This window comes from Amblyraja radiata, chromosome 18 (genome assembly GCF_010909765.2).
Source record: "Amblyraja radiata isolate CabotCenter1 chromosome 18, sAmbRad1.1.pri, whole genome shotgun sequence".
NCBI classification, from domain to species: Eukaryota; Metazoa; Chordata; class Chondrichthyes; order Rajiformes; family Rajidae; genus Amblyraja; species Amblyraja radiata.
The window spans coordinates 36415487-36438840 of record NC_045973.1 but is presented as its reverse complement, the minus strand read 5'-3'; the positions used below and the strand labels follow the sequence as shown (position 1 = coordinate 36438840).

Here is a 23354-nt window from a genome sequence, read left to right as displayed (position 1 = left end):
CTTTGGTGAATTCCATTGGCGATTACCTACGTCAACCGACGACAGGTACCGGCAACTGAATTGTCTTCAGTTGTCGCTGACAGGGTCGTTGCCTGTCGTAGCTTGTCGCGGGTGGATGTAGGTTGACTTCGGTTGTCGCAGGTTGTCGCCTGTGTGGTTGTAGGTTGTCGTAGGTGTGGTCATAGATGGACTTCCTAAGTCGAGACGATTCGGTCACCGGCTGTCAGTAGCTTGCTGTCGACTAGGTGGTAGGTTGTCATAGACATTGTTGTGGGGGGAGGGGGGGGGGGTCCAGTCACTACTTTTTCGGTGACCTGCTAAGACTGTGACAGTCGCCGAAAAAATAGCCTAATAGGACAGGCACTTTACTTGCAGCAGCACAACAGAATATGTAAACATAATACTATAAGCAATGTAATAAATAAAAGGTTACATACATACATACATACATACATACATACATACATGCATACATACCGTTGAGTTACTCCAGCATTTTACGTCTATCTTTGGTTATATATAGGCACCTGCAATTCCTTCCTACCCAGTGGAAATACGAAACATAGTGAATGAAGTGGGTTATCTCATTTAAGTTGAAAAGCCAAAACCTATAGAGTCCACATTGATATATTCCCTTCTCTCAGTCTTCATATTTCCCCAATTCATCACATTGGCCTCGTTCCTTTTCTCTTCTCTTATTCGCCAGCTTCATTGCGTCTTCCTTATCATCGATTCCTTTCTCTGCGCTTCCCCAATGTTCCCCAATCTCTCTCCCCTGTTCCCCTCTATCTGCCTCTTTCAATTCTCTTGAACCTTCATCTTGATTCCGTGACCCTGACCTTCACCCCTCCAACCAACGATCGCCCATCGATTGGCACTAACTAACTATCCTGAGCTCAAATACTTCTATTGGGTAGGTACATGGCTAGGAATGGTTTAGAGGGATATCGGCTAAATGCAGGCAGATGGGGTTAGTATAGGTGGATAACTATAAATCTATAAGAAAACCAACATGTATATACAAAGGTGTTACATGTTATTAATTTGTCTTTTAATTAGCGGCATATCCTGTAACCATACTTAAAGTTATTAAGTAATATGTTCAGGAATGTACTTGCACAATAGATTGTGGAGGGTATTACTTTTCTTCAAAACATGTCTTAATCAGCATCACGGGGTTAAATAAGTTTTGCAATATTCTCTCACCACTTTAAATGAAATGTTCGAACAGTTGCATCAAGCCAACATCCTGTTACAATAATGGCACATTATGCATTTCGACATTGCCACAGTGTGGAAGGTAGTTTGTTTACAGTTATAGTGAGGAAACGGGCCATTCAAGCCACCAACTCCACCTTGACCAACGTTCACCCGTACACTCGTTCTATGTCCTGCACACTCGGGGCAATTTTACTGAAGCCAATTAACCTACAATCCTACATGTCTTTGGAATGTGTGAGGAAACCGGAGCACCCGGAGAAAGCCAACGCGGTCACAGGGAGAAGGTACAAACTCCACACAGACGGCACCTATAGTCAGAATCAAACCCGGGTCTCTGGTGCCATGAAGCAGCAGATCCACCGTTGCGCCACTGTGCCACCCTACAGGTTGGAGGAAAGGCTTCTGAAAAGAAATGATTGAAAGCTTTCTCAACCTCAGTTAATTGTTGATTTCTCTCAATATCCATCTGCAATGAACTGTGGGGCATTCATCCTTGGTGTAACAGATGTGAGATGTGAATGCACTGAAAAGCTTGTAAATATAAGTTAACTAAACGTGTGTTGGACGATATTCAAAGGTGAAATATTCAGATAATCTGAGTGTTTTCATCAGCTTCTTCTATTAGAAGGGTTACCTGCTGCATTATTACTCCAATCCTAGATCTATCACACCCTACATCAAACTAAAATGGTAATATTTTATTCAACCACATGAGGTTTATAAGTGTTTCATAAGCAATGCCTTGTATGTGAATACTTGGCCAATAAACTTACTTACTTCTAAGCAATGCTTTCATAGATGAAACAATCCATGCATCACATAACAGCAGCATGGTGGCGTAGCTGGTAGAGTTGCTGCCGCACAGCGCCGGTGATCCAGGTTCGATCCTGACTACGGGTGTTGTCTGTATGGAGTTCTCCCCATGACTGTGTGGGTTTCGTCCAGGTGCTCCGGTTTCCTCCCACACTCCAAAGACGTACAGGATTGTAGGTTAATTGTCTTTGGTAAAAATTGTAAATTGTCTCTAGTGTGTAGGATAGTGCTAGTGTACGGTGATCGCTGGTCGGTGCGGACTCGATGGGCCGAAGGTCCAGTTTCTGCACTGTTTCTAAACTAAACTAAATGTGCCCTTGGAAAGCTGTCTTTACCTGCATAATGTTGCCCAAGAACATGGGTCACATCGCTCTGGGATATGTCTGTCAATGTGTACGATAAATAACCGTGTTCAATAGAACTTCTCCCTAACCAGATCCTAACCCAGATCTGGGACACCACATACTTAGTTGGTTCTCTGAGCATGTCTCACCATCTCTCATCAAGGTATATGTTCCCCAACTCCTACTGCCGACACTTAGTCTCTTGACACTGGCTCAACCTGCCTCCAAAGGTTTTCACACCCCTCAAAGCCCAAGTCTGGTCTCAAACACACCATCTCACCCCTCTATTTCTGATTCCCAGACTCTCCATGGTGGAACTATCAACCTCCATGGTGGAAGATCCCACGCAAGGCCCAGTCTCCTTTATCCGAGGCTACAGTTCAAATCCTTGGCTCCCATCCGAGGGCCCATCTTGACTCCTGAATCCCAAATTCAGTGTATCATCTTCCTCTGCTCAATATTCATCTCGCCTCCTTCCTCACTCTCAGAGGCACTAGAGAGTCTCCTTTATACACTGCGCACTGCCACAGTCTACAACGGAAACTATGCGAGGGCCATCCATTACATTTGAGCGATATTGAAGTTTGTGCACAGGCATCTTTCCCAGTACCAAAGAATATAGGAGATCAAAGGTGCTGAGCCGGTTCCACACATGTTCGAGCGCGGAGGCAATGTTATCACAATGATCAAGCAAATTGAGATGCTATAAGATGTCAGCGATCTTCAGATTTCCATGTCTTTCTACCTCCATCTCTGCACCCTGTTCCCCACCCATCCCCCCCTAACCCCAGCCGGATAACATCTTTGTTCTTAAAATGGCCCAAGGCCCACTGTACACTCTAACTTCCCGATAATATGCTGCTTCACATTGCGTTCCCAATTGACACCCAAACATTTGGTGTATGTTGACAAACCTGTGTATAAGAATTCATGCATGCCACCAAGGTATGCAATGGGGACCTATAGATTAAAATGTACTTGGTGGAGACAATAAACAATCTGCTGGAGGAATTCAATGGGTTGGGCAGCATCTGTGGAGGGAAAAGGACAGTCGACGCTTTGGGTCGAGAAAGAATAGAGGGGAGGTGGCCTGTAGAAAGGGGTGAGCGTGAGAGGTGGGGCAAGAGTTGGCAAGTGATAGGTGGATCCAGGTGAGGAGGGGTTGGTTGGAAGATGGCGTCAATTTGGAGGGGCAGAGATTGGGAGGTGATGGGCAAAGGCAACAAAAGGGGAGCAGATGGTGGAATCCGATGGGAAACGGAGGAAAAACCTGGAATCGGGAGGTTAGATGGGAACAATGTGGAGGGCGAATCCAGTGGGAGGAGAGTGTGGGTGTGGACAGATGGAGCGGGGGGAGGGGACAGAGATTAGCTGATGGGGATGGCGTTGGCAAGGAGGGCGCGTGTGAGAGGACCTGGGTAGATCAGAAGGAGAACGAGGGACAGAGTGGGGCAGGAGGAAACCGGTGCACCGGGAAAAACCCACGTGGTCACAGGGCGAACCTACAAACTCCGCATAGACAGCACCCATAGTCAGGATCGAATCCTGGTCTCTGGTGCTGTAAAGCAGCAACTCTACCGCTGCACCACCTTGCCACTCCACATTCAGGAAATAAGATATGACATCTCAGAAAATGAGATATGGAGAATAAATGTGGATATTATGGTGAGGTAACGGGTGAGGCAGATTAATCAAGCTAAGTGAGGTATTGGTGTAATATAAACATGGCTTGTAGCAGCATCACAGACACATAGATTCAGATGACACTGGCACAGTTGGTAGAGCTGCTGTCTCACAGCACCAGAGACACAGGTTCGATCCTGACCTTGGGTGCTTGTTTTGTGGAGTTTGCACGTTCTCCCTGTAACTGCGTGAGCTTCCTCAGAGCACTCCAGTTTCCTCCCACATACCAGAGACGTGTGGGTTTGCAGGTTATAACCATATAACCATATAACAATTACAGCACGGAAACAGGCCACCTCGGCCCTTCCAGTCCGTGCCGAACACTTATTCTCCCCTAGTCCCATCTACCTGCACTCAGACCATAACCCTCCATTCCTTTCCCGTCCATATACCTATCCAATTTATTTTTAAATGATAAAATCGAACCTGCCTCCACCACTTCCATTGGAAGCTCATTCCACACAGCTACCACTCTCTGAGTAAAGAAGTTCCCCCTCATGTTACCCCTAAACTTCTGTCCCTTAATTCTCAAGTCGTGTCCTCTTGACAGGTTACTTAGTCTCTATAAATTTGCCCTTAACGTGTAAGCAGTAGATATGTAAATGGGATAACGTAGAACTATCGTGAACAGGTGATCGATGGTCAGCGTGGATTTGATGGGCTGAAGGGAATGTGCTAGGCAACCTGAGCTCCCAGTTTATACCCATGTAGTCACAGGGAGAAGTGAAGAGGAAAGGAGTGCAGAAAACAAGACATGATTGCCAACAAGTCCATTGCAGTGCAAGGGGCGATACGTAGTGTTCTGTTGCCGAGTTATGTTGAGGCTTTGCTGCCATGACATTGGTGTTTGCATGCAAACAATTCAAAAGTAATTAACACCTGTAATTAAAAATCAAACTCGCTTTGCAAGATCACCCTCAGCCAGGAGGTTTCTAGAGAGAAAGGTTTGTTCCAGTGATTCTCTCACACATAGAGGTGGGGGCTGGCACAGTCAGCGGAAATAGATATCGGATTAGTTTAGTTTAGAGATACAGCATGGAAACAGGCCCTTCGGCCAACTGTGTCTGGATGGACCAGCGAATCCCGCACATTAACACTATCCTACACACACTAGGGATTTATACCAAGCCAATTAACCTACAAAACGTCTACGTCTGTGTGGGAGGAAACTGAAGATCTCAGAGAAACCCACGCAGGTCACAGGGCGAACATACAAACTCCGTATAGACAGCAGCCGGAGTCAGAGTCGGACCTGGGTCTCTGGCGCTTTAAGGCAGTAGCTCTACTGCTGCCTCACCGTGCCACCACAGATATGTAGCAGACAGCTGATTCAGTTGAAGATTTCAGTGGATTTCCCAAGATCAAATTGATATTCCATCTGCACCTCAGTGTGAACATAATTACTGGGCCAAACACTGGCAGGTGGAGAATATTCACAGACCAGGTCAACATCAGCTGGTTACTTCTCCCAGTAACATCCCATCCTCCATCTGCACCTCACGGAAGTGGCAGAGCAACAAGGCACGCAGCGTGGTGGTGTGTCTACACCCTCCCTAGCTGCCATTTATATCAATCTCAATGGTGTGTGGTATTAAAGTGATTTAGTTTGTCCAGGTTGATTTAGGGGTTGATACCACATTGGAAATGGTGATATGTAGCTAATGAAGTGCTTGAGAAGAGAAGGTTTCATTGATTTCAGCTCAGTTTAGAGAGTTCAGTTTATTATTGTTGTGTGCACCTAGGTACAATGAAAAGCCTTTGTTCAAAAAAAAGACTATAAATGATTACAATCAAGTGATCCACAGTCCACAGATAAAGGGCACAATAATTAGTGCAAAATAAAGTCTGATTTAGTTCTTAGATCGACAATGAGGTAGACGGGAGGTCAGAACTGCAATCTAGCTGATGAGAGAACAATTCAGTTGCCAGATAACAGCTGGGAAGAACTGTCTCTGAATCTGGAGGTATGCATTTTCAAGCTTGCACCTCATGCCTGATAAGCAGAGATGAGGGAGTGACCGGGGTGAGTCCCTTCTTCAAATTGCAGACTCAACCAGCATCTGCAGTTCCTTCCTATACAGAGAAATGTTGTTCTCATGTTATTGTATGAACGGGAGAGTTGATCTTTGCTGTTTTTAGTAGAAGTTCTCTCTCGGTGAGGCTCCTGGTTGGAGGTACTCACCAGTACATTGAGTTGTGTGTAAAACTACCTGTCATTTTATATTCTATGGCGGTGGATGGAAGAAGAGTGCAATGTTGTGTGTGGCTGTGCTTGACTCCCCTTTGCTATGGTAACCCAACTTGCAACCATTTAGAGTCAAGTGTTAGCGACTCATGCCTGGGATCTGCATCCAGCACATCATTCTCTGACATAGCCGCCACCTTCAACGTGATCCCACCACCAGTCACATCCTCCCATTCCCATCCCTTTCTGCCTTCCGCAGAGACCACTCCTTCTGAAAATCCTTGGTTCACTCGTCTCTCCAGGAACTTTCCCCTGAAACTGCGGGAGATGCAAGGCCTGAACCTATACCTTCTCCCTTCGCCTCCATCCAGGGATCCCAGCAGTCCTTCCAAGTGAGACAGAGGATTGCGTGCACCTCCTCCAACCTCATCTACTGCATTGGGTGCCCCCGAAGTGGCCAATAGTTCCTTGTGTCACAATGTGTCTGGGAATAATGTGTTGCACAAGGGATAGTAAAGGATAATCCTTATTTTAATATAAACACAAGTAGGAGTTGGAAGTTGTAGATTGGAAATAAGGGAAGAATATATCTCACAGTGGCTGTGTTCAGCTGAATAAGAGATTAACTGGGTAAATGATTAATGTATTAGAGGACTTTAGACATTTTTGTGACTAAAATAGACATGACCTGGACTTTGAAGCTAGGCACATTTGGGATACGTTTATGGCGGCATTTTTATCAATAACATTATCAGTTATAAGAACAACGCTGAAATGCAAACAAAAGTTTCTGCGTTGCATTCATAAAGTTTTTAGTTTGCACTGTAAATGTGGTTTCAACTTAGTTAATGTTCAAGGTCAATTTTTAACTATTTGAATTATTGTTTCCAGATCATCATTTGTTTTTGTACGCCACATTCAAATTTGATGTGTTGGTGTTTCTTTAAAATAAAAGTTCCATTTTGATGAAAGATGTCTGGGAATAATGTGTCTGGGAATGCTGCCCAGTTACCAGCTGAGGAAGGAATTCCATTGAATTTCCATTCCAGTGTAATCTTGACACAATGTTTCCATGTTAGTCAAGTCATCGAGTTTATTGTCATATGCACAAGTACGGTGTGGTACAGGAAAAATGAAAACGTGTCAGGCACATAAACTCGTACAAAACACATACTACAAATTAGATATGTGCATGAAGGAACTGCAGATGCTGGTTTAAACTGAAGATAGACACAAAAAGCTGGATAACTCAGCGGGTCAGACAGCATCTCTGGAGAAAAGGAATAGGTGAAGTTTCGGGTCGAGACTCTTCTTCATACGTCTGGACTGATACTTCTCCTGAAGGACACTATTTAAAAATAAGGACGTCTGTAAAAGACTGAGATGAGGTGTCATTTTTCTCTTCTCGGAGCGTCCTAAGCTTTTAGACCTCTTCTTCACAAAGGTGGTGGGGCAGAGTCCTCGAGTATTTTTAAGGCTGAGGTAGAAAGCATCTTGACAGTGGTGTGACAGGAATGTGAAATTCATGTTAAATCATGTTAACTGAATGATAGAATGGGCTTGATGGACCATCTAAATTACTGTTCTAAATGTGTATGCTTAGTTCATGTTCATCAGCTCTAGGAGCAGAATTAGGCCATTTGGCCCATCAAATCTACTCCGCCATTCAATCATGGCTGATCAATCTTTCCTTCACAACCCCATTCTCCTGCCTACTCCCCATAACCCCTGACACCCTTACTCAGCAAAACTCTGTCAATCTCCACATAAAAAATATACATCAACTTGGTTACTGGTTACATAATAACCACCTCTTCCTCAACATCAACAAAACTAATGAACCTGTTGTTTGCTTCAGTAATGAGACCACAAGCTGAGAGAGTTAGCAGCTTCAAATTCCTGAATGTTAACATTTCGGATGAGCTGTCCTAGGCCCAAACACATACTGTAGATTTACTTCAGAGATACAGCGCAGAAATATGATTTCAAGCATTCTGTTATAAGGTCAAGAACAGTCTGGGGTGTTTGCCTTTTATGAACTTTCTGAGTGTTGCCTTTTGTAATGAGGAGGCTGGAAGGGTGAGTCACGGATACGTTTCTCTACGACAGCCACCAAATTGTAATCTTGTGCAATCCGTCAATAGTGGCAATTAAATGTTGTCTTGTGTACTTTGTCAAGGAGTTCTTGTGTGTAGCCATTTGTTGTTTGTGGTATGACTTTCTTAGCGGAGATTTATTGTAGCTGATTATATTGAAAAAACAGCCATTTACTTAGTTCCCCCACTCCGTCACAGATCATTCTGACTTGGAAACGCATGGGCCTTTGTTCCTGAAGATACGGCAACCAAACCCTGTGGTGAACTGCAACCAAACCCAGTGGTGAACTGCAACCAAACCCTGTGGGAGTGCGCAACCAAACCCAGTGGTGAACTGCAACCAAACCCTGTGGGAGTGCGCAACCAAACCCAGTGGTGGTCTGCAACCAAACCCAGTGGTGGTCTGCAACCAAACCCAGTGGTGGTGTGCAACCAAACCCAGTGGTGGTGTGCAACCAAACCCTGTGGGAGTGCGCAACCAAACCCTGTGGGAGTGCGTAACCAAACCCAGTGGTGGTCTGCAACCAAACCCAGTGGTGGTGTGCAACCAAACCCAGTGGTGGTGTGCAACCAAACCCAGTGGTGGTCTGCAACCAAACCCAGTGGTGGTCTGCAACCAAACCCAGTGGTGGTGTGCAACCAAACCCAGTGGTGGTCTGCAACCAAACCCAGTGGTGGTCTGCAACCAAACCCAGTGGTGGTGTGCAACCAAACCCAGTGGTGGTGTGCAACCAAACCCAGTGGTGGTGTGCAACCAAACCCAGTGGTGGTCTCTTCACTAGAGGGGGTGGCAGCAGTTCGTGAAGGTGACCCTCACCCCTCAGTGCAAGTGAAGGAGAGTAGTCAGTTCTACTTGGACAAAGAACGGATAAAATTGGGCATCGCGGTGGCGCAATGAGTAGATCCACCATCTCACAGCACCAGGGTTCAATCCCGACCTTGCGTATTGTCTGTGTGGCGTTTGCACGTTTTCCCTGTGACTGTGTGTTGCTTCAGTTTCTCCAACATTCAGTGACGTGGGCAGGTAGGTTAATCGGCGGTAGTAAATTCTATCTAGTCTGTCGGTGAGTGGTGGAATCTGGGAAGAAAAAATTAAAATGGTATCAAAGTAGGGTTGGTATAAATGGGTGGTTGATAGTTGGCACAAACATGATGGGTCAAAGGGCCTGTTTCAATATTGTATTCTCTCCAAGAGTATTTTTTGACAAAGGTTTCCTTTGTTTGGCTTGGCACAAACCAAGCAAGCCAGAAAGGTAATCATGACAGTTGATGACTAATTAATGAATATACCAGCTAGTTCAGCACACCTTGTCACAAGAAAACATTAGCACATATTGCAATGATAAGCGTCATAATTGGATAACCCTTAGAACATAGTACGGTGGAGCACAGGAACAGGCCCATGATGTTTATGCTGACCATGATGATAATTCAAACTAATCCCATTTGCCTGCACGTGGTTTTCATCCCTCCAACCCCTTCTGTTTATGTGCTTGTCGAAATGTCGCTTAAATGACGCGATAATATCTGCTTTCACCGCCACACTTGGCAGTGAGTTTCAGGCATCTTTCCCCACTAAGCTGAAAGCCACCCCCTCTAGTATTTGATATTTCCAGATTGGAAAAAAGACTGATTATCTACCCAATCTATGCCTCTCATAATCTTAGATATTTCTATCAGGTCACCCTCTTAGCCTCTGATGCTTCACAATAAACAATCCCAGTTTGTCCAACCTCTTCTTGTAGCTAATACCCACAAATTTAGGCAACATCCTGGTGAACCTTCTCTGCACGTTCTCCCAAACCTCCACATCCATGAAAGAAAGATTTAGATAGGCACATGGATATATACAAAATGGAGGGATATTGATTATGTGCAGGTGGATGAGATTAGTTTAGCATGACGTTTGCTGCAAGCATTGTGATCTCACGATCTATTACTATGCATATCAAAATTATATGTATTTTCTAAGAGAAACATAGCATCCCATCTCTATAGTCACTTGGGCGGCACAGTTGTGCAATGGTAGAGTTGCTGCCTTACAGAGCCTGAGACCAAGGCTCTGTCCACGGGTGCTGTCTGTATGGAGTTTGTACGTTCTGCGTGGGTTTCCTCTGGCTGTTCCGGTTACCTCCACACTCCAAAGTCCTACAGGTTTTGGATTCTGTAATTGGCTTTTATAAATTGTAAATGCTCCCTGTTGTGTTGGATAGCGTTAGTGCACGGGGTGATCGGTGGACCGAAGGCCCCGTTTCCACTCTGTATCTCTAAAATCTGTCCACCAAGTATGTGTAAGTATTCGGTGAGCTCTCCGTAAAGTAGCTTCTTTGGTGTTTTGTCAGCAGATATTTGGACATGCCCTTTCCGCCCGAGAGAGTCCTGAAGAACAGGGCTTCCTCATAAAATGTCACCTGTCATTGACCTGAACTTTGCCAATTTCAATATTTACTGCAAACATCTTGATTCTTTAACATCTGTGGCAAGTAAAATGACACTCTGATTTCCTTGCCTAATTTTGGTAAAGAATATATGTACTGAACTATCTTGGCAAGAAAATAAATAAGGGCTGCATGGTGGCGCAGCGGTGGAGATACTGCCTCACAGTGCCAGAGACTATGCCAGGCTGAGAAAGAAACTATCTCCACTCTTGTGTTGTCAAAATAATTGGATGGATGGATGGATGGATGAATGAATGAATGAATGAATGAATGAATGGATGGATGGATGGATGGATGGATGGATGGATGAATGGATGGATGGATGGATGGATGGATGGATGGCAGAGAGTGTATGGTGGAGGCAGAAGCTCTAACAACTTTTAAGTATCTGGACAAGAACTAGAATCTCCAATACATAGAAGGTTATGGGTCAAGTGCTGGTAACTGGAAAGATACTTGATGGTCAACATGGATATGGTGGGCTGAAGGGCCTATCTCAGTGTTGTATGATTCGATTACTTTATGACTTGTACCATACTCTGACCAGAGATTGGTTTTGTGCACTAACTGTAAGCCGCTTAGTTTAGATTAGAGATACAGCGCGGAAACAGGCCCTTTGCCCCACCGAATCGGCACCAACCAGCGCTCCCCGCACACTAACACTATCTTGCGCGCACACACTAGGGATAATTTGCAATTACAGCAAATCAATTAGCCTACAAACATGTACGTCTTTCAAGTGTGGGAGGAAACCGAAGCTTCCAGAGAAATCCCACACTCGTCACAGGGAGAACATACAAACTCCACACAGACAAGCACCCATGGTCATGATCGAACCCGGGTCTCTGGCGCTGTAAGGCAGCAACTCTACCGCTGCGCCACCATGCCACCCCCATAGTGAACGCCATGTGCCAAGGAGGAAGTGACTGAAGATTGGCATTGATGGATCAGTTCTTCACTGTTCATGTGCACAATGTGGGATGTAGGGGTACAGCTCGGAGTTCAGCAATATGGTGGCGTGGGGTGACAGTGCAGGTAATGAGCCCATGACTATAGACTGGTGCTTGGTGACAGAATGACAGCTGCTGCTGGTGAACTGCAGGACAGTGAGACACGGACATTGAGAGGATGGGGATGGAAGCTCAGAGATTCCAATGATTGCATGAGAGCATATCCGTTTAGTTTAGTTTAGAGATGCAACATGGAAACAGGCCCTTCGGCCCACCGAGTCCATGCCGGCCAACGCTCCCCACATATTTACACCAACTGGGGACAACTTGCATTGATACCAAGCCAATTAACCTACAAAGCTGTACGTCTTTGGAGTGTGGTAGGAAACCAAAGATGTCAGAGAAAACCCACACAGTCACGGGGAGAATGTACAAACTCCGTACAGACAGCATAGCATTAGATCCAGCGTAGTCGGGATCGAAGCCAAGTCTCTGGCCCTGAGAGTGCCACAAGGCAGCAACTCTACTGCTGCGCCACCGTGCCACGCCACCGTGCCACCCCACATTAGTTATAAGGAGAGGTTGGATAAATTTGGGTTATTTTCTCTGGAGTATCAGAGACTGAGGGGTGACCTGATAAAAGTATATAACATTATGGGGGGGGCATAGATAGGGTAGGCACTCACAACCTTTATGCCACGGTGGAAATATCAAAGACCAGAGGGCATAGCTTTAAGGTTAGAGGGCCCGTTTCATGGAGATGTGCGGGGCATGTATTTCACATGGAGAGCTGTGGGGGTCTGGAACGTCCTGCCAGGGATGGTGGTGGAGGTAGATATGATAGTGGCAATAAGAAGCTTTTTAGATAGGCACGTGGATATGCAGGGAATAGTGGGGTAAGGATCATGTGCAGGAAGAGGAGACCAGTTTAACTTGGCATCATGGTTGACACAGACTTTGTGGGCCGAAGGGCCTTTTCCTCTGCTATACTAATTTGTGTTTTCTAGATGACTATTTCATGGGTCATATCAGCTACTTTCTGAGAGGACTGTTTGCAAACTATTGGTCTGCAGTATAGTAACAGCACTGTAATAAGAGTTGATTCGCCTGAAAATGATGCCATTGTAACCAGACTTAAAGGAACTACTAAAGAAGGGATAAAAATCACATTTTGACTAAGCAGAGAGGAATAGCTGCTGTTTCAAAATATTTATGATATTTACAAAATAATTTTGTTTCTTGTACCATATTTAAGAGAAGGAACTGAGTGATGCAAGAAATGTTGAAGAGCGGGAATAGGAGGAGCACAGGGGGCCTGGAATGTGAAGAATGGCAGCTAGCTCGACCAGAATAACCTCAATCTTTGATGTGTGCCAAATGGCTTGTGTTGTGTACAGATAGTGACACCGTGCTTCCAAAACCATTGACATCCATGCTGTGAAACACTGCTGTCGTCGTTTGAGGTTTCTCTCTCTCTCTCTCCACTTATCCTAAACACATTTTACTTATTGCAATCCTTGGAGCGCAGGAGGATGAGGGGTGATCTTATAGAGTTGCACAAAATCATGAGAGGAATAGATCGGGTAGACACAGCTTAGGGGAATCGAGAACCACAGAACATAGGTTTAAGGTGAAGGGGGAAATATATAATAGGAATTTGAAGGTTAACATTTTCGCACAAAGGGTGGTGGGTGTATTGGGAGGCAGTTGAGGCAGAGACTATTGCAACATTTAATAAACAATTAGACAGGTACATGGATAGGACCGGTTTAGAGGGATATGGGCCAATTGCAGGTAGATGGGACTAATGCAGATGGGACAGGTTGGTCAGTGTGGGCATGTTGGGATGAATGCCTGTTTCCATGCTGTATGACTCTATGACACTATTCAGTATTGAGTTCAGTGCCCCTTCTAGACTATCCTCACTCATCCTGACATGTTTACCCAAATCTTTACCTGTTCATTTCTCTCCGCAGATGCTTCCTGACCCACTGAGTTCCTCCAGCATTTGTTTTATGTTTCTCTAACTTAAATTATTGAAGATAACCCCTTTTATTCTTCTCCCACAGTGACTCAATCCATGTTCCTTAATGATTACTCAGGTATAGGGTTCAGGATATAGTCATTGCCTGTTTTCAGCCTGTCCATGTTCCATCTATTTAACATGAGGGAGGGGGAAAGATTTAATGGGAACCTGAGGGGCAACTTTTTTACACAAAAGGTGGTGGGTGCACGGAACAACCTGCAGGATGAGATAGTTGTGGCAGGCACTACCGCAACGTTTAAGAAACATTTACACATGTGCATGAATAGAATAGGTTTAGAGGGCTATGGGCAAAATGCAGGCAGGTGGGACTAGTGTAGATGGGACATGTTGGTCGACATGGCAAGTCAGGCTGAAGGGCCTGTTTTCACACTATGACTCTAAGAATCTATTATGAAACCCATGCTAACATATTCTCCACTTCTATCCTTATCTTGCCCTCAAAGTGTAAAAAATAAAATGAAATTGTTTCCTATTTTGTATTAAATCCTATTCCATTCTTAAGATATTAGGGATATAAACACTCTGCGGAAAGCAGGGTGGAAATGTGGCTGGTGGTGGGATCCCATTGGAGGTGGCAAAAACGTCGGAGGGTTATGTGCTGTATGCGACGGCTGGTGGGGTGGAAGTTGAGGACAAGGGGGACTTTGTCCCTGTTGCGACTGAGGGGAGGGGGAGCAAGAGCAGAGCTGTGGGATATCGAGGAGACCCTAGTGAGAGCCTCTCTATGATGGATACCCCCGTTCCCTAAAGAATGAGGACTTCTCAGATGTCCTGGTATGGAACACCTCATCTCGTCTCATCTCATTTCTCATCTCGCCCATTTACGACCTCCTCCAGTCCATCACCTCCTGTGTAAAATCACCTATTTGTGCCGTGGTCCAGAACTACCAAACACTGAAGATCAGCTTCCTCTTCTTAAGCAGCAGCATTGCTACTTCAAAACCCTTTTATGCTTTGTCTATTCCTTCTCCTGCTCCTCACCATCTGCTCTCCATCCTATCTCTGAACATTTGTTAACACATTAAGATAAATATTATGAAGATAAATAATTTTTCACAACCCCATTAAAGTTACAAATAAATTGTTTTCTGCCTTTTTTTTAATTATGTGACCACAAACAAAATTAAGCTCTAGAATTTGTAATGTTTGCTTGGGGATAAATCAAATTATTATAATATTTGTTATTTATTTTTATTTCTTTGAAGGCTCTCTCATGTGAAGCAGCATGTAAGTATTATTCTTTCAATTATATTTAATTAAGGGAATTAAACCTCTGTGACATTTTTAACATCTCACTAATCAAGCTGTGAATTGCACCTTAAAAATTGATATTTTGCTTTATTGTTAATCAGCAAAAACATTTTCCATGGTGGTAAAAATTAATTTGAGGAGGCTCACATTGTGTGTTGAGGCCACAGTGGCACAACTGGCAGTACTGTTCCCTCACAGCGCCAAAAACCCAAGTTTGATCATGACTTTGGGTGCCATCTGTGTGGAGTTTGCACGTCCTCCCTATGTGACTGCGTGGGTTTCCTCCCGGTGCTCTACTTTCCTCCCAACCCAAAGATGTGTGGGTTTGAAGGTTAATTGGCCTCTGTAAATTGTCCCTAGTGTGTGTGTGTGGGGGGAGTGGATAGAAAAGTGGGATAACATAGAACTAGTGTTAACGGGTGATCGATGGACAGAATGGAATCGGTGGGCCGAAGGGCCAGTTTCCATGCTGTACCTTTCAATCAATCTTTCAATAAATCTTTCAATTCTTGATTAATTTAACAAAGGAAAACCATTCTCCAAGGTGTGCTACCTCATCTACTCAACATTAGTTTACTATGTTCCTGGGCACAAGAGTGAAACTAATCCTATGGAGTGAAAGGTTTCAAGTATCCATCCCATGACCTGCCTGAAGGTAGAAAAAGAACCAGGTCTTCCTTATCTCAGGGCATGATGGAGCCACAGGACTGGATGGATGATAACAAGTCTCTCTAGCCACAACCACACACCTATTTCTGCAGATGTTCTCCCCTACCCTTCCTAGTACTGGTCCAACTTGAATGTGTATCTGGACCTGGGCAGTGTCCCAGAACAGGAAACATGTATACATGTGCAGTCTTTGACGCAATTATCTCCAACTGAACGGAATCGCTTGCTGAGAGTACAATTTTTCCACCATCACTTTCAGACCTCTCACCAATCAGCAGAATGAGGCAACCAGATCTCTCCGTTAGGTTGGAGATTGCCGCTTTACAACATCCACCATTTTACAACTCACACAAGACTGATCCCTCATTGGGAGCAAATTGCTGAAGAGATGAGATATTAGGGAACCTGAATTTGAAATCCCTGTGACTTAAACCCCAAACTGGTTGATTATGGACCAGTGATGTAGTCTATCTCTGTTGTGGCATGTAATGTGGGTGATTTTTTTTTTTTGTGGTTTTACTTTGATCCAGGCTCGCCGTTATTTAAACATTATCTTACAACCCTTGCAGTTTGCGTTTATTCAGTGTGACTTATAATTACCCTTTGTAACTTCTGTCCAGCAGACTGTGGCTTTGACAACATCAATGAAGACCTACCAGACCTGCTGCTAACCAACTTAACAACCTCCACGATACTATACTGTGAGAAAAACACATGTGTCCCGTGCATACGTGTCCAATTAACCGCATCATTGGAAGGTAAAACATGATTATTAAAATAATCTGTGCCTGCAAATAATCACAAGAAAATTGCAATGAAAATGTTTTTTTTCCAATATCGGAAAACATTGAATTGGTAATTTTTGAAGACTCATTGCTTGATACACTTTAGAAATTTGCCCCAAGTAGTACCTCTCCCCTCCCCATCCTGTTCCACCCACATCAGTCCTTCTAGCTTTAGATTTCACTCCTTCTGTCTTTATCTGACACACTTTTGCCTCCTTTTCACCTCTAGCCTTTGTCACTTGCTCCACCCATTTGCCAACCAAAGCTCCCCTCACTTGTACAGACTTATCACTTGCCACACTTCCAGCTTTCTCTCGCTCCTCCATTCAGTCTAAAGAAAGATCCTGTCCTGAAATATCACACGAAATATCACACAACATTTTCTCCACAGATGCTTCCTGACTTACTGAGTTCCTCTATCACTTTGTGTTTAGCTCCAGATTTCAGCATCTGCGATTTCTTATGTCTCCAAATAGTGCATATCTGACAGAGTCTGTATATTCAATTCCACTTCCAAACCTTGTATCCAGAGCACTCAATTTAGGAAGCAGTGTACATTGCCAAGCCAGTACCAAATATGAATGTTTAACAAGAGCAACTGACAAAGAATTTCATTGTGTTCACTTGTTGCTTAAATATATATTATATTATGATGTTGGCCACACTTTAAATTCAGGGTACAATTCTGATCACCACGATGTAGGAGTGAGATGGTTGCACTGGACCTGAGGGTGCACAGAGATTCATGATGCCCAGATGTAAATTATTTTACCAATGATTTGACCTCTTTGGAATAGTGGAGCCTGAGGGGAGACTTAATGGAAAAGTTTAAAATTCTGAGGGTTCAAGATAACTTAAAAAGGATGACTTACTTTCTTCAGTTAACAGATTGCAAAGCCATTGAGAAAAGTACTTTATTGAAGAATTAGAGGGGAGATGAGGTGGATTGTCCTTTTATCATTAACACAGACACAATTGGACAAAAGGCCTCCTTTGTATCATGTATTTTCTCATCCTATATCAGGTTCGTTTCTGATTATATTTGAGCTTTTGTCTGAAGGCATCTTGTTTACTTTGTTACAGATTCTAGCACAGAATCAATTCCATAGTCGCTATGCCCAGGTTAGGTTGACAATGGCAACTCCCGATCTGTATTTGATGATTGTTTAGTCCAAATTGTGTATGCAGGATAAACTAGGCCTCTTCAACTCCAATCTCGCATCTGAAAAGAAGGTGTGACGGCAATCTGTCTCTTTCCTCTACTTCTAGCTGTGCAGGAAGTCTAGCATAAGTACTTCAGCTTGCTTACGCAAGGAGGTCTTGGTGATCAAATGCCATCTTGGTTTGAACAGATAACTCGTGCTTTCTGGGGTGATTTAAGTGGACAATCGAAGGATTGGGTAAAATATGAACTTTTAAGGAGATAGTTAGTGTTCAGTCAATCTGACCTGCTTCCACCTGTCAACATCATTTCCGAGAACCGCAGGATTACTGAGAAGAAATTAGGGAATAGGACTGACTAGGTTATTCTATGCAAGCGGCATGGATTTAATGTGGCAAGGATTCTGTGGCGGATTGGTCCTGTGATTCTATTATGCAATATAATGGGTCAAATACAATGGTCATTTGCCTTAGTAGTAAGATAATAGCTCAACAGCAATTAATTGGCATTGATGGGCTTAAAGTTTCCCTGAAGACATGATTTATTTCTTTAAAAGTATTATGAAGGACGAATAAATTGTAATTGTGATCATTTGACCAGTAGTGGAGAATAACTCGAGCCTGGATGAAATTGGAAGTGGATCTGAAGAAAGTATCGATGAAGACTACTATGAAGGTATCAGTGAAAGATATCCAATGACTGCCTATAAACGAGGGAATGATCAGGAGTTTAGACAGTTGTGAATAGGTTCCATTTCCGGTCGGGGCCCTTCTTCATACTGACTGCAGTAGGAGGGAGAAAGCTGTTGGGGAAATGGGCACGGGACAAAGTCAGGCAAGTGATAGGTGGATACAGTGCAGCAAACCTTCACTATGATATCCCTTACATATCCTTTTGTCTTTTTGGGTGAAGGGTTGGACAAAGGCTAGAGCAAAAAAAAAAAGACAAAAGGCTTTGAGAAAAGGAGAGAAGAGGTGAGAAATGTGTAGGCAGGAGAAGAGATATAGGTGGAAGGGGGTGGAGATTGGAAAAGGGGGGGGGGGTCTGAGATTGCAGCATAATGGTGTGTATCCTGGTGGGGCAAGAAAGAGAGGGGAGAAAAAAAGTGTATGCGGGGGGTGGAATGATTTGTTGGTTAGTTATCCGAAGTTGGAGAATTCAATGAGGTGCTGTTCTTCCAGTTTGCGTGTGGTCTCACTCTGACAATAGAGCAGGCCAAGGACAGAAAGGTCAAAATGGTCAGCAACCAATAGATCCAGAGGGACCCAGTGGACCAAACTAAAAGGGATGTTCCAAGACAACTTAGTTAAACAGTTAAGTTTAACAGAGAGAGCCTGGTTTACATGCAGGGGATGTGGACACTAAATCAATCTTTCTTTCTGTCACAGGATGGATAGAAATCTCAACGTCTCAGCCGGATGGTGGGATAAAATTTTGTGCTGAGGTGAAGATACAGTTCACATTATCAAGGTCCAGGCCAATGGTAAGTCAAATAAGGGGAACTGGAACTCTGAGAAGTCTGCTCAAATGCAAACTTATCAAATAGGCAAGCAGCCAAATTCAATGCAGCAAAGTATAGAGTCTGAAGAAGGGTCTAGACCCAAAACATCATCCATTCCTTCTCTCCAGAGATGCTGCCTGACCTGCTGAGTTACTCCAGCATGTTGTGTCTATCTTCAGTGCAGCAAACCTTCAGTATGATATCCCTTGCATATCCTTTTGCCTTTGGAAATCTAGACTCTTATACAATGGCTACGTGTGAAGAAACCAACAACATTCAAGAGTGAAGAGTGTTTTATTGCCATTTGTCCCAAATCCGAACGATGAAATTCGAATTTGCAGCAGCACAACTGATCTTAGATTTTTTTTTAAATATTAGAGATATGGCGTGAAAATTAAGATGGATCATTATTTATTTATTTATTTATTAGAAGTACAATAAGTTACAGTAATACACACCACATGTATCTTATTACATTTGTTGTACCCCTTCATTTTTTGAGCTTTAAGAAAGATAGAAATAAAGGAAGTAAGGAAAGTGAGAAAGAGTCGTGATAGCGCGAGAAAGTGTTGGGGAAAAAAAGCCTGTTAGAAAGAGAGTTAGAGAAGAAAGTTAAGAAATAGACCCTAGAAAAGTGAGAAAGAAAGAGAACCGTTGCTCTCTATAAGATGGATTATGACAACTATTAGGGCTCTCTATCCTAAAAGAGGTAAGAATTAATTGACTAACTGAAATAAAATATTGGCCTTATTTCTTTCCCACTAGGCTACAGTGGAGTTGAGTTGCTTTCGAGCAGCCATGAGCAGTGAGATTCGAGTAAAAGCTTCGACAAACTCTGGCGTTTTGCAGAGCACACATAAAATGGAAGGTGAGTCTGGCGACCGAAGAGAGTATTATTATTATAATGATTATTATTCTTGCCGGGCACTTCGATCGCTGGCTGCGGGATCTTCGATTGTCCAGACTGCGGATGGTTTGACTGCCCCAACCGCGGGAGAATAAGGAGGAAAGACGATGAGACTCTATTGCCTTCCTTCACAGTGCGCTGTGGTGGATGTTTATGTTAATTTTTAAGTTGTTGTGTGTCCTGTTGCTTTTTTGGTATGACTGTATGGCAAGTCAAATTCCTTGTATGTATTTACATACTTGGCTAATAAACGAATTACAATTACAAGTTCCTGCTAATGAGGAAGTGAGGTTCCCTGTGAGGTGAAAGGGAAGTGGGTGGATGAGTCTGTTACCCACCCAGTGGTGAAAGTTGCTATGACCATGCCTGACGAGTTCTATTTGTAAGCTGCTCACTAACCAAGGATGGGAGGATATGTGGACAGAGCAAGTTTGCTGATAGCTCTCCCTTTAGGCATAGCAGGCCAAGGAGGGAATGCTATGGAAGCTTTGTGAAGCACCAAGCATTTGGGAGAAGGGGTAGATTTCTTTGCTTGCACCAGGCATGGTCCTCCTGATCTATGGAATGGTGAAGACTGAGGGGAAACCTAATGGATGTGCATAAAGTTATGAGGGCTTTAGGCAGAGAAATGAGAAGGATCTGTTTCCCTTTGTAGACAAGACAATAATCAGGGGGTACAGGTTGAAAGAGAGTGGTAAAATGTTTGCAGCGGAGCTAAGAGAAAATATCTTCACCATGAGTGCGGTGGGAAGGGTACCAGAGAGAGTCCTCACGGGTTTGGGCATAACTTGGATGTGAATGTGAAAAACCAAGACCACAGCATTACATACCCAGTGCTGGAAAGTGGGATAAGGTGTAGTGCTTTTTGATTAGGCTGTTGTAGCCTTCTTCTATGCTGTAAATCTTCTGTGACTCTGTGAATAGGTGACCTCAATGCTTTAAGATCTTTATGTTTAGTTTAATTTAGAGATGCAGCATGGATGCAACACACACATACACGTGTGTGTGTGTACAGTATATATATATTGTATATATGTGTGTGTGTGTGTGTGTGTATATGCGTGTGTATATATATATGTGTGTGTGTATATATGCGTGTGTGTATATATATATATGGGTGTGTGTGTGTATATATGTGTGTGTGTATATGGTTGCATATGCTCAGCAAGTCCCTCAACATATGTGGACAGAGCAAGTGTTCGTGTAACACACTGAAACACTATCAGATAGTTATCATTGTTGCTTTAAATCTGCATGAAATAAATCTGGTGGTATAAAAATTCTTAATGATTCTGGTGTGTTTTCTTCCAGATTGTACCTTGAAAGATTTTCTGGAGAACATTGAATGGTGCAAAGGTGAGGAAACACAGATTTACTGATGGTGTGAAAGTGATAAAGAAAATTTCATGGGAAATGTGAAGGATTTAATTTTGTAAATGAAGGCATACAAAGAAAGTGAACAAAACAACTGCAGGATAAACAATAACATAATCTCATGCATAAACCCCTCTAAACCGCTCAAGGCTGTAACACCAAGTGGCACAGCAACAAGTTGTTGCCTGAGACCCGTGTTCGATCCTGACTACAGGTGCTGATTATTTGGAGATTGGACGCTCTGTGACAGTGTGGGTTTTCTCCAGGAGTTCTGGTTTCCTCATACATTCCAAAGTCATGCAGGTTTGTAGGGTTAATTGGCTTCTGTAAATTGCCCCTATTGTGTACGATGCGAAACTGGAATAACATAGAACTAGTGTAAGGGTGATCGATGGTCAGCGTGGACTCGGTGGGCCCAAGGGAATGTTTCCCTGCTGTATCTCTAAACCAAACTAAAACTAAACCAAGCCTTGTTTCTACGACAGCTTTAACACCATGAAACCTCCGAATTCACAAGAGGTTCTTGGACAAAATCTGATAACTAAAGTCCTATAAAGGTGCATTATGACCTCCTGGCTCTTATATTCAATGCCACGATCAATAAAAGCAAGCATACCTTATGCCTTCTTTACCACTCTGGACATTTGTGTCGCAACTTTCAGGGAGTTATAGACTGGAACCCCGAAGTGAAGGATGTGTAAAACAAAAGAAAGCATCCTTGTCTCTAATCCATTCCATACTGTATAGCTCAGAAACAACATGAGCAGAGGTTTGTGACAAGCACCCTCTCCAAACTTCCCCGCTTACAGTAGGATAAAAATAATATTCATAGAAATCCTGAGATGCTTAAATTGAAAGCATAATATCACGCATGCGATTTACTCAAATCAAACTTCTTACATCTTCCCAAAATTACAGTCCCAAAAATAAATATCACGTTGGAAAAAGAGCTGCAAATGGCTGTTGTCAAGATACCACAGAATTACTGCATGATGTTCAAGCATGAAGTGATGCCAGCCTTTGAGAGCCAAAACCAACTGGATGGTGACAAATTGGTAAGTAGCATTAGAAAGCACCAAGGGTCTATAGGTTCTTCTAAGTGCAAACCTTTCGTCCAGTTCCATGCTATTTTTCTCTACAATTGATAGATAGCCCTCTCATCCTCCATGAAGATGAGTACTTTCTCACAATGGTAGTTAATAAAACAAGTGGTGAAACAAGGGTGGTGCAGCAGTGCCAGTGACCCAGGTACGATCCTGGCTGTGGGTGCTGTCTGTACGTAGTTTATATGTTTTTCCCCGTAACCATGTGGGTTTTCTCCGGGTGCTCCTGTTTCCTCCCACATTCCAAATACGTGCAGGTTTGAGGGTTAATTGGCTTTTGTAAATAGTCCCTAGTGTGTAGAATAGAACTAGTGTACGGGTGATTGCTGGTCAGTTTGGATTGAGTGGGCAGAAGGGTCTATTTCCAAGCTGTATCTCTAAACCAAACTAAAATAAAGGAATCTTTGTTCTGAACAGCAGCCAAGGTTGCTCCTGACTGTCTCTGTTCAAAATATCCCTTCTTGTCAGCTGGTCAGTTCCTTCCCAAACTAACCTCAGTACATTCATTAGAGCAATCTGGAAACCAGGTCCTTCAATGCTCCCCCCAACTACAATCAGTCTGAAGAAGCAACTCCAAAGATCATCTATCCATTTCTTCTACAGATGCTGCATGCCTCATTGTGTTACTGTGGCACTTATAATTTTACTAAATACACATATTTATTAGAATTAAATGCTTGCCTTTTTTTGTTTTCATTAGGTAATGTTATATTTTTATCAGAATAATCTGAGGTTTCATTTTGATTGTGTTGATAAATTACAAGTTGCCATGACCAGTAAGTAACAAGTTTGAAGTTCAATTATATATTCAAAACAGGGAATTTA

The 23354-nt window shown here is 43.4% G+C and overlaps 1 protein-coding gene across 5 annotated transcripts in view; it reads left to right on the top strand.

The window, feature by feature from the left end:
* il17rc (interleukin 17 receptor C) overlaps positions 1-23354 on the top strand; it is a 55829-nt gene that overhangs the window by 5791 nt on the left and 26684 nt on the right. For 3 of the 5 annotated variants that reach the window (XM_033037156.1, XM_033037153.1, XM_033037152.1), the window contains exons 2-8: positions 14983-15004; positions 16318-16455; positions 18245-18319; positions 19033-19127; positions 19911-20013; positions 21364-21408; positions 22345-22481. In XM_033037156.1, coding sequence (XP_032893047.1) covers positions 14983-15004; positions 16318-16455; positions 18245-18319; positions 19033-19127; positions 19911-20013; positions 21364-21408; positions 22345-22481 — 615 coding nt within the window. The remainder of the gene's footprint in view (positions 1-14982; positions 15005-16317; positions 16456-18244; positions 18320-19032; positions 19128-19910; positions 20014-21363; positions 21409-22344; positions 22482-23354) is intronic. The other 2 variants (XM_033037155.1, XM_033037154.1) reach the window with 2 other exon arrangements.